The sequence below is a fragment of the Stegodyphus dumicola genome, chromosome 2, assembly GCF_044657685.1.
Source record: "Stegodyphus dumicola isolate Sdum_Otavi_A_Nest chromosome 2, ASM4465768v1".
NCBI lineage: Eukaryota > Metazoa > Arthropoda > Arachnida > Araneae > Eresidae > Stegodyphus > Stegodyphus dumicola.
Genome location: NC_140769.1, coordinates 244,026,186 through 244,040,817, shown reverse-complemented (window position 1 = coordinate 244,040,817; position 14,632 = coordinate 244,026,186). Strand labels below are relative to the sequence as shown.

Below are 14,632 nucleotides of genomic sequence, written 5' to 3'. Positions count from 1 at the left end.
GCCTATGAGAGGGAAGCCATACATCTGCCGAGAGCTAACAGTAGTGCTTTCTGGCCTGTCGTTGTGTATGCATATGTGTATCTCTAAACTATTTTTTTAACTAGAAAGTGTTTGCAATTAATAAACTCACCATAATGCATAGCAAGTGCATTACGGAAAAGTAGCTAAAATTTACTTTCTATCTTTTCTTTCATCCCCCATCCCTAGTTCTGTTGTGTTTCACAATCGGAGTACTTGTAGTCATTACTTTAGGCATTTAAGTTTTATTAAAATATATTAATGCTACGGTAAAAGTTTACAATTAGGTGCCCCTTGTTTTGGGGGATTCTTTTTTGACGCCAAGATCGGCACCAGAAAGGCACAATTTCAAGATGGCCGCTACATAAAACCAAATGTGAAGTCAAAGAATTGCCCAAACTCTGTGTCCATGTACACATCGATCTGTTTTCACTTAAAAAAAATCTCAGAATTGCCAACTAGGCATTGGCACTGCCTTAAATTTGTCCATGTACAGATCAATCTATTTTCATTTAAAAAAAAAATCAGGAAGCTAAGACAAAGTTAAAACTATCATGGTAACCAGAAGTGAGGTTTCATCGCCAAAATTTAAAAAAAAAAAAAAAAAAATTCACATATTGAAGGGGCCCCAATTCTACACTACAGAAATTGCTGCTTATTACAGAATATATTCAGTTATAGCTTAAAAGTGATTATGAGTTGTGCTGTGTTTATTAGTCCAAAAGGGGCTTTTTTTCTGAAGGACTATTGTTTTCATTTTGCATTGAAAACTTTAAAAAAGACTGTATCACTTTTCAAATTCATTGCTACCAAATACTTTACTATTAGATAGATACTTTGAAAAAATTAAATAATGAAGAATTTACAACTTTGAAAAAATTAAATAATGAAGAATTTACAGAAATGTATGCATGTTTCTCACATTGTGATAAAACAACGTTACCTAGAGCCATCCAGTTTTGAATGACATAATCTTAGTGCAAGTATGGGCATCTGGAAGCCCAATTTGGAATTTGTTTTATTATAGATTTCATATTTTGTAAAACTTTAAATTCACAAACTCAAGGATTTCAAAGCGAGCAATGGCAACATTATACAGAAAAAACGTTTTTATCTCCAGCGTGTGAGACTGTGTATTGGAAATTCTAAAGACATGCTTATTTTAGAGTTATTTTGCAATGTTGCTGTTGAACTGAATTTTATGAGAAAAACATGATATTTAATAAAGGTAACACTTGAAACGTTTGAAAAAATGCCCCTATGGACGTAATTTAAAATCTGAAGCCTTTCAGATTTTTTTTTTAATTATTATTATTTTTGTAAGAGAAGGATGGTGTCTTCCTGTTTGCGCGAAATCATCAATTTCATTACTCCCCCCTTCCAAAGGGGTTCCGACTGGGGGACATAATGGGGGACCGACTGGGCGTTGGCCTCTTCCGACACGTAGGAAAGCAAAAATTTTTAGATTTAAAAAAAGAATTTTTAAAAGAAATAATCGAAAGATATTTACGAAGTCTGAGTCTTTGTATATCTTTGTATAAATGAAGTACTGTATTTAAAATGGAAGAGATGTTCAAACTCTGTGATGATTTTGGCAATGAACTAAAAGATCGTTTCTAAATTAAAAACAGTATTCTTCCGAAATTCTGCATAAATTTGAATTATAATAAAATCTCAGAATATATATTCTTTGCGAAAAGAAAGACAGATGAGATGAAAATATACCTCGAATATCAAGGCAGCTTCTGAGAAAGCTTTGTCCTAGCCAACAGAAGCTTTTTTTTTTCCTAGGTGTAAATTGTCAAAGTCTTAATTCAGAAATATAGCATCTGAATCTCAATTGAATGGACTTGCTTTACTTGCATTTATCGGAATATCCAAATACATTAATTACATCCTAATACCAATGCGGAATATCCAAATGCATTACCATTGATAAATTTATTAATTGTCAAAGGTAAATATGTTAGTTTCAAAGATTTAATTCAGAAATTCCAGAAGCATAGCGCATGATTCAGCAGTGATTGTATATATTTATCATACTAATTTAAAATAATTAATTATGTGTATATACTTGTTAGTAATTATTGACAGTAAATATAAATAGTTAAAGAGTATATTTTAAGTCATTTATTTTTATATACACATCTGTATTTGTATATAATGAAATTCTTAATTATTATCAACTTGATATTATTTCATTTTAAAATGCTGTTATTCTAAATCTCCTATTCATCTAGCTTCTTTTTTAAGAGAAACTGTACTTTGTGAGTCACTTTCAATTCCAACTGTAAATGCGATTCACAATTTAATTTATTCGTATGGTGGCAATATTAAAAACTTCGGAAACACTGGTTCAACAGTTGTAACTGAAGAGTAACTACAATCAGCTTCTTTAAGGCAAATATCAGACGACTTTAGTTTACTCTGACGGTGGATATTTAAAAAGTGGAGAATTCAGTATTCGTTGAATATTGCGATATTCTGATAATCCCTTAAAATTCGTGCTTTCGAAATCTCTGATAATCCCTTAAAAATGCATGCTACGATTAGAATATTTAATAAATTTGATTACAGTGTGACGTTATTAGGTTTAATCAATGCAGCAAACGTGAAAAATATGCAGTGCCCTCCCCGAGTCTCGAACCCTGGACCTCTCGAATACACGCCCGAGTATGCTTCTAACTAATCATGAAGGCATGCGGAAAGGAGGCAGAAAATACCTTATAACTAAAATTATCAATTTAATAACACAGAAAATTCAACTTTCCTTCACACTTTTCCAGGCTTAGGACTGGCAGTAAAAATACTGGCATGTTTAAAAGTTGTATGATTTTAGTCACTTTCCTTTTTTTTTAAAAAAAATTATTATTAAGTTATTTTTAGAGAAAATTTTCATATGTTTTAATCGAATTTTTGTAGATAAGAAAGAGATAATAAGCACTTTCTTCTATTTTGTGATGAGTAAAATTCTTGTATAATACATTGGATTCTTTTCTCTGTTTTGACCACACTTGTTTTCCTTCTTTTCCCTTCTAAATTTACATAATGACAATCTATAAAATAATCACTTTCTTTAGCTCCGTTTTTCAAAAATTTTATCAGTTCTAGAGTTTTAGGATGGATTTTCCTAATAACACAATTAAATTTATGATGCCATCCTTCAAAATATTATTGGTCCTGTGCAATTTTTCATTGCAGTTCCACATCTGTATACTTAAGACATCGTTTTCAAGCCACTGCTCAACAAAGTAATCATAAAATGCCTCTAATCTTGCATTACGAGGTGAACTTTCTTGTATGCACAGCCAACCATCATCGACACATTCCGCGGGTATGTATGCAAGGGACGCGCACATTCTGAGATGGGATCTAATTTATTCATTATACCTATATTCGTTAAAAAGTCCCAAATCTTGAATCTTTCTCTACAGACACTGATTTAAGTGGAAATTGCAGCCTCTTATATTTAAAGAAGGAAAAATATTTTTCAGCGAAATTATAACTGCAATTTCAAAATTCATCACAATTTCTTTAGGATCCCAATCAGAAGTATGATTTTTAATTAAGCGAAATAATCTCTCATAAGTCTGCTTTCGCTTATCGGGAAGTAAGCAAAACAACACAGGAACAACATTAATCTCGTTAGATGTACTTCCAATATCAACATGGATAGTATAAATTTGAGAGAAAAGCTTTGAGAAACTTTTAAAAGTTCCATCCATAAAGAAAGTTTTGCCGTTTTTCATGCTTCCCTCCCCTTCTTACTTGAAAATACCAAAATTCGGCTATCTTTTAAATCATCGAACAACAAGAAACTAAAGTTATCATCCATTGCTAATAATTCATTAAGAATTTCTAAATCTTCCATATATGTAGCTTCTCGATCGTATCCTTCAGCACTTTGCCTAGATTTGTATAGAGCTGTTTTAACACTTGAAAACTGCGGAATATTCGTTAATGTGTCAAGGCCTTGACTTTATAGTTTTCCAACTTCTTTGTAAATTTGAGAAAGTGAAACATTTTCTTCTTTCGCTCTCATTTTTGCTACAAATATTTGTTTTTTTTTACTAAAGAATATGCTGTATCAGGGTGACATAAATGAATTTTTTCTTCTAAAACAACTTCTTCCTTGGTCTTAATTGAGCCTTTGCAGCTTTTAGTTTTTTCATTTATGCAAATCCAATAAACTACATTTTCTTTATTTCTATTCCGAATTCGATATTGATAACCTTTGTAAAGGGCTAAAGGCTTTTTCCTTTTAGTTTCAATAATCTCTAAAACATCCATACTGATTTAGATACGAAAAATAACAGCTATTACTAAAGATTTTAAAGTGGAATGAAACTAAAGATTTCGAGAGGAGCCTAAACTAAGACACATCTTCTGCCTAACAATGTCAAGACGATGACTAACTTATTCACAAAGGAACTGCCCAGCTCTTCTTAATGACTCATCCTGACATCTCCTGAGGAACTTTGGAAGGGGGACTGTACTCCCCGATTTCGCACAAACAGGAAGATTGTTTAAAAATGCGCAAACAGGAATCGCGGAAACAGACCTAAATCGAGAAGGATGCAAAGAATAAATTTTTTAACGTTTTAAAATATATTTTTACTGTATAATTTTGTCTATAGCATTTACAGTCAGTCATAATAAATTCAGTTTTTATGTGTAGACCTATACTTTCTTAACTTTAATAAATGAAATTAAGTAATTGCTGTTTTTAATGCTCATTTATCCAAAAATCAAAATAAATAATGACTGTTTTTTAATGCATACAATTTTCAAACGGTATTGAGAAAGTAATTGCAAATTGATTGTTATGCCCACAAGATATCAAATTTCATTTTCTTACTATATTAACCTTAACTATTATTTTATTCTGAAGTCCTCATTTCAATTGTCATATACCAGCAGCTGAACAATGAAACTTCTGAGCACTGGTAGATCGACCCAGATTCAAATCAAAATATTTGAATTGGCTGCTTCCAGGTGTTATGTGAATATGATCCCAGTTTTCTTTAAAAAGTCCTTCACGAAAGCACCTCTGTCCTTAGACATGTTCCTTGCCATCATTTGCACTCATTGATAGTTCAAACCTAGGTAAATAGGCTGGCTATGTGGCATCCCTGAACAAAACGTTCCTTTTCAATGGGCTCCTGGAGTGGAGTGTCCTATCCCAGTCTAAAGTAGGGTTCATATTGCCAAAAAGCTTGACTACAACTGATCTAGACATTCATTATCCTTTTTATTCATTTTTTACCTGAAAATTTCTTCAGTTTGTTTATAAATACATATTGGTTCAATTTTTATTATTAAACTCTATTTATTACAAGTCAGTTCAAAAGTTAGTATTTAAAAGGAAAGAAAGAACTTTGATTATATTCCTGTTTGTTTCTAAATCTTATATGAATTTAGTATGCTTGCATTTCTAATCTGTAGAATTCTAATATTATAAAAGATGAGAACTATGAAAGCCATATTTACTATATAGTTAATATAATTACAGGAGTAAAATTATTGCAAAAGCTTTTTGATTTTCAGAACATTAAGAAATTGGCATCTTTTCTGTCTTTGAGGAGTGACAACATTTACTAATGCATAATCTGGTAGAGAGGAAATGTTGGTAGTTGTGTGCTTGAATTATGCCACTCTGTGTATTTTGATCCATTGCTGAAATTTATCTATTACAGCTGTGGTTAATCTGTGGTAAATATCAATCAGAATACGATCAGGGACTGAAGATTCAGAATTTGGGATCTTAAATGACTGAGCAGCACAGGATTTTGGATCTGTCATGAATACCTGTATTTAAATAGTATTTATTAGCTAAATTTGCGTAATTACATACTTCAATTTCTATTTTCATAAACTTTTGTTCTTTAAGATGACATTTACATTGTTGAAGAATGTAAAAAAGCAAAATATCTTAAATTATGAGCTAATATGTGACTGCCACTCAGAGGGTTAAACAAAAGCACTGATGAATACACATACCATAGAAAATGAGAAATTTGGGAATTTTTGTATAGTGTGTGCCATATATGGTCACACATAGGTAATTCCAGTTATTTCTAGTAGGTGAAAAACAGGCTGGGCTGGTACTAAACATTTTGCTTGCAGTGCAGTCTGAGTGGGTCCTAAATTCTGTCACCCAGCACCTCCCTAGGTACTAAAAAGTTTGCTCTCTCTAAAGGTTTCTTTTCATTACATTTCCCAAGTCTAAGAATTTTCTTAATTAACTGAAAAAGTAACCCTAATTAACTGATAATTGATCAAAAGAAGAACTTGAGGTTTAAAGAATGAAGGATTAGCTATGTTGTTTTAGATTTTCATCAAAATTAATATGGCTAATGAAATGACTGAGAATCGAATTATAGGCTAAGTTACAGAACCTACAAAGCGTCAGTGATCATGTGAGCTGACATACCAGTGTTGTCATAAGAAATCGCATGATCTCTGACATCACATACTACTTTTCAATTCTCCTGCTACTATAGCTAAAAAATTTCTAGCAGTACTGTGCTTGGCTTAAGTGAAATATTAATCCAATGGCTGTGATGCCAGTCTTATGTTATAATGCATAATTGAATTATAAATAAGTAAAATTAATTAATAAAAAGTCCTATGTTATAATGCATAATATAGGACCACATAGTTTGTCACTACATTGCAACTAGATTCAGATAAGGCCATTATGGTAATCAGATGAGAGGTTTAATCTTATCGTGCCATGGTACAAACTATCATCATTACACCAGTAACATTGTATGCACACTCGCAGCCTTAGCGCCAGCCTGTATTCTTTGATAACGTGTAACTGAGGCTTTCTCTGCATAAAGATAATGAACAAATGTAGTTTTATTATTTAGCAATGACTACAAAAGCATGTTGAAATTTAGTGACAGTTTTTTGTAGAGATTTTGTTGTGGATTGAAAGTGCAGGAGATGGTTTGAAAAATTTGAAACAGAATTTGACCTTGAAAATAAGGGATATTCTGGGCAGCATCTTTGATCGATGACAATATTATCAAGACCATGATAGAGCAAGATCTTTTTTTGACAACATTTGGAACAAGAATGAACCCTTTTTTGACTGGATAATAACTGGTGATAAAAAGTGGTTTACCTACATAAACTTCATTAGGTAAAGAATTTACTGAGCCTGGACAATGTGCTCCTTCTGCCGCTAAGTTTCAGGCTCTGTATGTGGTTGGACATCAAAGGACCAGTACATTACAAGCTTTTGAAACCTAACAAAAAGCTGAATTCAAAGAGATATTAGCAACAAACGAATGATTTAAACCAGCGTGATCCAACATGCTGCCCACTTATTCATTTTGATGGCACTTGTCTTTCTTTAATGGAAAAAAAAAACATTTGAAACATTTGAAAAAAAACATTAGTTAAACTTTTGAAAAAACAAAAGACCCTTCTTACTGCTTTATATAATATAAATAATTATATTAAATGTAATAGTGAAATAATAAAAATTATAAGGCTCAGACAATGAAAACTGTTGTAATTTTAATAAGAGGAGGCAAAACCCAGGGGCACATAACATTTATTGCATTTGTGGACAATTTGGATGCTGAATATAGTGACATTTCAGTATATAAGCTATAAGTGCGGTGGCTAAGTGCTGGAAATTGTCAGCAACAGTTTTTTGGGTTGAGGAATAAAGTTCTTGCTTTCCTCAAAAAAGAAAACATTGGGCATGAGTATCAAGAAAAATTGGAAGAAATCCAGTTTTAAATAATCTTGTTTTTCTGACAGATTTAACAACCCATCTAAATGCTTTAAACTTGAAGCTACAAGGCAGAAAATAAAATATATTCCAGCTTTATGGACATATTGAAGGCTTTTGTAAAAATTTAATGTAATGCAAATTGCACTGAAGGCAAAAAATATGCCACACTTCACATTTTGTCAGCAGCTGAAAGAAGAAAATGACACAAATTTTAATATGTTTCATGAAATAATTACTGATAGCAAGAAAACATTCCAGGACAGATTCCAGGATTTCGATTCCCTAAAAACAAAACTTTCATTGTTAAACAACCCCATGGAAATTGAAGTATGTGAGGTCACTTGCGACCTTCAAATAGAAATTTGTAGTCTTCAGGCAGATCTATTCTACCAGACTAGAAAGTGTGATGTCACCGAACATTTCTGGAAAGTGATTTCTAAAGAACGTTTTCCCAAACTGCATAAACTCTCTTTGCAAATTTTATCACTGTTTGGTAGTAAATATGTGTGTGAACGCGCTTTTTCTGCTCTCAAACAAATTCAATCAAAAATGAGAAATCGTATTGAAAGTGCTGCTGGAATCGAGCCCGAGACTTTACCTTACTGAAATTACAGTGGACATTGATAAACTTGTATCAAAAAAGCAGTGCCAATCATCATATTGATTTCTAGCTTGTAAAATAAAGTGATACATTAAACTAGTGATTTATATGTAATTCATTTTCTTTCTTTAAACTCTCTGGCCCTCACTCTCCTATGCTAACAATGCTTGATTGGCCCTCGGGTAACTAAAGGTTGGACTGCACCTGTTTAATTTAAACAAAGCAGTCGAAATGAAGCCTGTAGTGTTCATTAAGATGCACATACTGCATTATAATAGTGGTAGGCCACATGCTGCTTTGGTGATTCGTCAGAAAATTGCAGAGCTAGGCTGTGGAATTCCACCTAATCTGCTGCAATTACAAAGAAGTACCCAAAAATATACAAATTTGGGGGTATATGACAAGTAATCACTTAAATTGATTATCTGAAAGGCATTTCTTGTCTGATTACTGTATAAAGTACTGTAATATAGCCCAAATCATATAATTTGAATTTTTTTGGATCTCTTTTATGATTTTTATGTAAAGTTTGTTCATTGTGATTAATGTTTATTGGTTTGTATTTAGTTCAGAAAGAATTTGTAAAGTGGGCTTTTACAAATATAAGATGGATTCTGAAGAGGATGATATTCTTCCTGAAGCACGAGTATTTTGTAATCGGGCTGAGGACGTCTTGAAAGCGCGTGATGAAGAATATGCAAGTAATATATCATTATTTATAAATTTATCTAGATTAAAAATATATATTTAATAAATATAAATATTGAAACTGGTAATTATATAAATTAGAGATGTGTGTTGAAAAGAAATGAAGATTATAAGCCCGTATATAATTTTGCACTGTTAATCACATTAATTAGTGCAAATATCAGTAATTTTCACCTTAAAGGTTTGAATTAAAATTTGATAAGCATATAAAAGTATAATTTTTTTAAATTTTGAGTAACAAAAATCAGTATTTTTTTAATTATTATATTTTAAGTTTCTTTAAAAGAATAGTTATTTTTAGAAATTGAATTTTAAAACAATTTGAAAAAGTTCAAATCTGATATTAGTGAGTTCATAGATTTATTAGTTAACATGTAATATCTGATATACCTCTTTTAATTAGTTATTTCTTATATGGCACCACTAAAATGCTATTTTTTAATTTGGGTTTGCAATAAAATGACAGAAAAAAAGAAATGATTAAAACAACAACTAATTTTTAATGCCTTTTAGGCCCATATCACACGGCGCTTATTTCACGCAAAGAACTGTTTCGGACAATTTCCTGCCCGGTTTACTATTCAAAGAAAGATGTGCAACTTTTTCCTTCCTTTCCAAAAAAATTGCAAGTTGTTTGTTTTCAACCAATCAGCTATCAGCTTGTTTGTAATGGGGAACCAGTTTCCTCTGTGTTAACCCTAAAGCGATCTATAGTGATTGGCTGTTGTGACAAAGCAGAAAAATTGTCCCAAACAGTTGTTCTTCCGAAACAAACCGGCGTGTGAGAGCAGCTGAAGTCCGTTGAGCTATTCTCAACCAGCTACAGTGATCTCAGAGCGGAAGAAACTGTGTCAAGAACCGCAACTTGCACAACCAACCCGGCCCAGTTCTGGGATCTGTTTTGTCAATCCGTCAACACTGCCACAGAAGCCCAACTCAATCCTCCCGCCACAGGATTTTGAGGGCTCACTCCCTTACCTCTTGATCAGTTTCACATATTCTTGAAACTGCTCAAAGTTCTTTGCAACTTTTCCTCACTGCACTTGTCTCTGTCGGTAGTTTTTTCACCTTGAAAGTTTGAAATGAAAATTTAATAAGCTTGTAAAAGTATAATTTCTTTAATTTTTAGTAACAAAAACCAGTGTTATTTTTTATTATATATTAGTTTCTTTAAAAGTTAAGAACTGTTATCATGTTAAGAAATTAAATTTTAGAACAGTTTGAGAAATTTTAAAATCTGATATTTAGTTGTAAGTTAATAGATTTATTAGTAATCATGTAGTATGTGATCTACCACTTTTAGTTTATTTCTTAAATGTCACCACTAAAATCCTACTTTTAAATTCGAACATACAGTGCAGTAGAAGGGAGAAAAATAAGAAAGAATAAAAACAATGAGCCAATTTTAATGCCACCATCTAAAAAATAAAGAACTAAAAGTGGTAGATTGTATACTGTATGATTACTGATTTATTTATTCCTCCTTTTAGTGCTTGTGCATCTTTGAGGCAGCCAGTTCACCAAAAGAACCACAATCTAAATTGACTAAATTTTTCCATTTATTGTTTTGCAGTTGCCACAGAAATAGCTATGAAACAATTTTCTCAACACTTCTGCATTTCAAGTTAGATAGAATGCCAAATGGTTAAAAAAAAATGAGAGAGAGAGTTTTTCAAAAGTTTTTAGCCATTTCTGTTTGGAAGTTCAACCAAGAAGCTTTCTCTTGTTTTTTGGTGCATGCATTCAGATATAAACTGTTTAAGTAAAATTCTCCTTCTGGCACAATTTTTCCTGCATATAAAGATTGTCATTGATTTCGAGAATTTTATGATCCCGCTTATTCAGCTCAGATATTTTGAGCAGACTTTTCGTAAAAATATTCCATTCAATAGTTGTACTGTTACAAATATATGGTTATAGTTGTCATACCTTTTGATTGATATCATTTCTTCTGATGAATAGTAAGTAAAACAATGTTGCCAAAATGGAGTTTTTTTTATACATTAAACCAGTTTTGTCAGATTTCTTTCTTAGGGGTCATCTACCTGCACAATGCCACGTACATTCATTAAAAAATTTCATTTCTTGATTATTTTTACAAAGCCTATGAATAGTAAAGTTTCCTTTTCTTGGTAATTCCATCTGCTGTTTTTTTTTTTTTTTTTTTTTTTTTTCTTTTAGTCCAAAGGGATTTGAATCCCGAAGGACTATTAGTTTCGTTTTGGCATTTTGTGTCGGACTCATAAATGTCGGTTCACTTTTCAAACTGTTGCCACAAAATGTTAGAGTCCTGCATTATATTTGAAGAAATTAAATAATGAAAAATCTGCATAAATGTATGTATATTTCTCGTATTGTGATAAAACAACGGTACATAGAGTCATCGAGTTTTGAATAACGTAATCCTCCAACGAATATGAGCATGTGGAAGACCAAATTTGAAATTTGAAATTTGTTTTATGATCGATTTCCTATTTTTTAAAACTTTGACGAATTTTTTATTAACAAACTCGAGGATTTCAAAGCGAGCAATGGCAACGTTGTGCAGAAAAAAACATTTTTATCTCCAGCGCATGAGTCTCTGTATTGGAAATTCTAAAGATATGCTCGTTTTAAAACTATTTTGCGATATTGCTGTTGCACTGGATCTTATGGTTTAAGTGCGAGGAACATGATATTTAATAAAGAAAGGTAACACACAAAATGTTAAAAAACACCCCTTTGGACGTAATTTAAAATCTGAAACATTTCAGATTTTTTTTTTTTTTTTTTAATTTATCATTATAGCAAAAAATGAACACATAAAAGAAGCATGCTGGAAAAATGACATTTTAGAGGCCCTTCAGATTAGATTATCATTGTGAATGATTTATTATGGTTGTCCCAAAGTTCTACAAAAATCTTAATTACATTTATTTATTGTTTATGTCTAACATGCATTCATTTTATGTAAGAAGTTTGAAGTTTTATATAATTTTTAGAAATGTGTATGAAAATGGAAGAGGAAGATGCAAAGCCTGATGTTACAGGTAAATATGTAAAAATGCATCAACATATTGAGTTTATATTTCTTTATTTTCACTTTTTATTTTTAAACCCATTGAAGACATTGGGTTTATTATTTTGAGTAAGCAGATTTTGTGCCCTGGGAGGAAAAAAAGTGTTGTCAATTAAATAGCTTGTCCCAAGCCTTGGGTACAAGCATTGCAGTGAAATATATGTATAGCAATCACTTAAACAATTAAAACTTTTCTTTATTGATTAAGTGTTTTATGGTATTAGATTTCTGTGATAGCTTTTAATATAATGTCAGAAACACTTTCCTATTTCAAGTACTTCTGCCATCCATTCTCTAAACTTAAACTTTGAGCCTGTTATCCCTCTTGTTAATGAACAGCACCAAACCAGTAACCCTACTCGCAACTCTTCTTCTGAGTAGTCTGCTTGTCAGAAGAAGTCATAGTTATTAGGACCAGTGACAGTGGTTAGGATTGTCAATGCTTTGTGACATATGTTGGCTGTTTTAAATAATGGTGGTTGCAATAATAAAGAAGTACCCAATTTTTTTTCCCTACGATTTTATTCTGCCATTTTGAACAGTTTATTTTAAATCTAAGAATTTCTGTTCTTTAGCTTTAATTTCTGGGGGATTAATTCTTTGTGTAGTAGGCTTATTATAGCTGCTTGACTTAAAATACTTTCGAATGCTAAGTTGAAATATGCGCAGAAACAGATTTCAGTTTTTTAAATTCTTCTAGGTGTTGGATTGAATTTACAGATTCCCCCCTTTTTTTTATTTGTTCTTTTGTTAAATGCACCTGTTATAAAAAATTTAAAAAAGTAAAATTAGCTAGAAAAAGTAAAAATATGTATTACCATGCTTTATTATTTAATAATATTGATTATATTTAATACAGTACAAAGTCCGTAATCTGGACTCGTCGGGACTTCAGCGATTCCGGATTATAGATCATCAATTTAAATCTGGTAAGATGGAATTGCATACCTGATGAACAAGATAAGGAAATACAATTAAAATATGAAATCGTAATTTATGAAATAAAGAACAATTATGATCTAAAGGGTATCAAAATTTACAAAAAAAGCTTAATATTTATTTGTTTATTTTAGTAAACATTTCTTTCAATGTAAGTTGTTTAAGATGCTTCCACAAAAAATTCAAAAAGTTCCTTTTTCTTGTGTCATGTATAGTGGACTTTCCAATGCCATACTTCTCGCATAATTTTGAGACAGATAGGCCTTTATCCATTTTTTGCAGCAATTCCACTTTTTGTTTAATGGACATCAAAACATGCTTTCGCTTTGTAGATCCTTTGGCAGCTCCAGAATTGGAAACTCTTTTTGACATAATCGAAAATTCAAGCTTAATTTTTATAAAATTGTTCTAACAGTCTGCAAAAATAATAAGCCGGATCCAATTAGAAGATTTAAGGAACAGTGCAATCTGCAACATTAACTGAAATGCGTTAGATAATTTTAGCCTAGCTTATACCGTTCGTTATACATTAAACGCGCATGCGCATAAAGTTTGTAGCTTTGAGGTCCGGATTATGGACGTCCAGATTACAGACTTTGTACTGTATATATTTCTGTGAGAGCATAAAGAAATATTCATTCAAAAATGATCAGTGTTTCTTATTTTACTAATTTTGAATACTAGATGTACCTGATGAACAAGATAAGGAAATGCCTCCAAAATTAACTAGAAAAAGTAAGTATTTAACATTTATCTTACATTGGTATTAAAAAGTAATAAACTTAATAATCACCTGCACTGATTGTATTTATTGATTGAATTATGTTCATTGAAAAATTTTGGGTGAAATTAACATATTTTTCTGAACAGGAATATCAGTCACAAAGTTACAAAAGCAATTAATCAGCATGCATTTTTAAATTTATGCAATTTCTCAGGTTATAAATTGAATTGTTAAAAGAATGCTTATGATTTAGGAATGAACTAAACTAAAACTGAAAATTATCGCATTGTAGTGATTAAAACTGTAATTGCTATGAAAAATAAACATTGATGAGTGTAAATAAATAATATTTGGAGAAAATTTATAAATAATACTATAATAATATCATTTATAAAATTGTATGAATTGATTTTAAAATTTTTAAGAAAAAAGTTAGAGCTTTGGTTATTAAAAAAATCAATTCAGTAATATATTTATACCATTGAATTAATTTTTAAAAATATTTCTATGTTATTTGCTGTGAAAAATAAATTCTTTCATCACATTGGGTAATTAAAAGAAGTTTAGATCAAAAGTAATGTCAAATCAATGTTGATCTGTTTATTCAATATTCATAAGAAATTCATTTCCTGGTCAGACTGCAAGTGTCATGTTCTAGTGTAAACATCCACATGTAAGTAAGCATCAACAAATTAGCATGAATGAGAAGTATTTTATGTTAATTGACCAATTATTGTGATCTTAAACTTGGCTGACCTTCTCCTTTCCATAATTTTCACCAGGCGCAAATTCACATATAGAGTATTTAAGTCAGGGATTTTTAATGTTTTA

The 14,632-nt window shown here is 31.1% G+C and overlaps 1 protein-coding gene across 2 annotated transcripts in view; it reads left to right on the top strand.

Annotated features, from left to right (window-relative positions):
• Nucleotides 1-14,632, top strand: part of LOC118181494 (uncharacterized) — a 57,845-nt gene that overhangs the window by 1,369 nt on the left and 41,844 nt on the right. The window contains exons 2-4 of one of the 2 annotated variants that reach the window (XM_085811967.1): nt 8,940-9,073; nt 12,062-12,109; nt 13,762-13,812. In XM_085811967.1, coding sequence (XP_085668093.1) covers nt 8,980-9,073; nt 12,062-12,109; nt 13,762-13,812 — 193 coding nt within the window. In that variant the 5' untranslated portion in view covers nt 8,940-8,979. Of the gene's footprint in view, nt 1-8,939; nt 9,074-12,061; nt 12,110-13,761; nt 13,813-14,632 lie in introns of those variants that run through there. The other variant, XM_085811968.1, reaches the window with a different exon arrangement.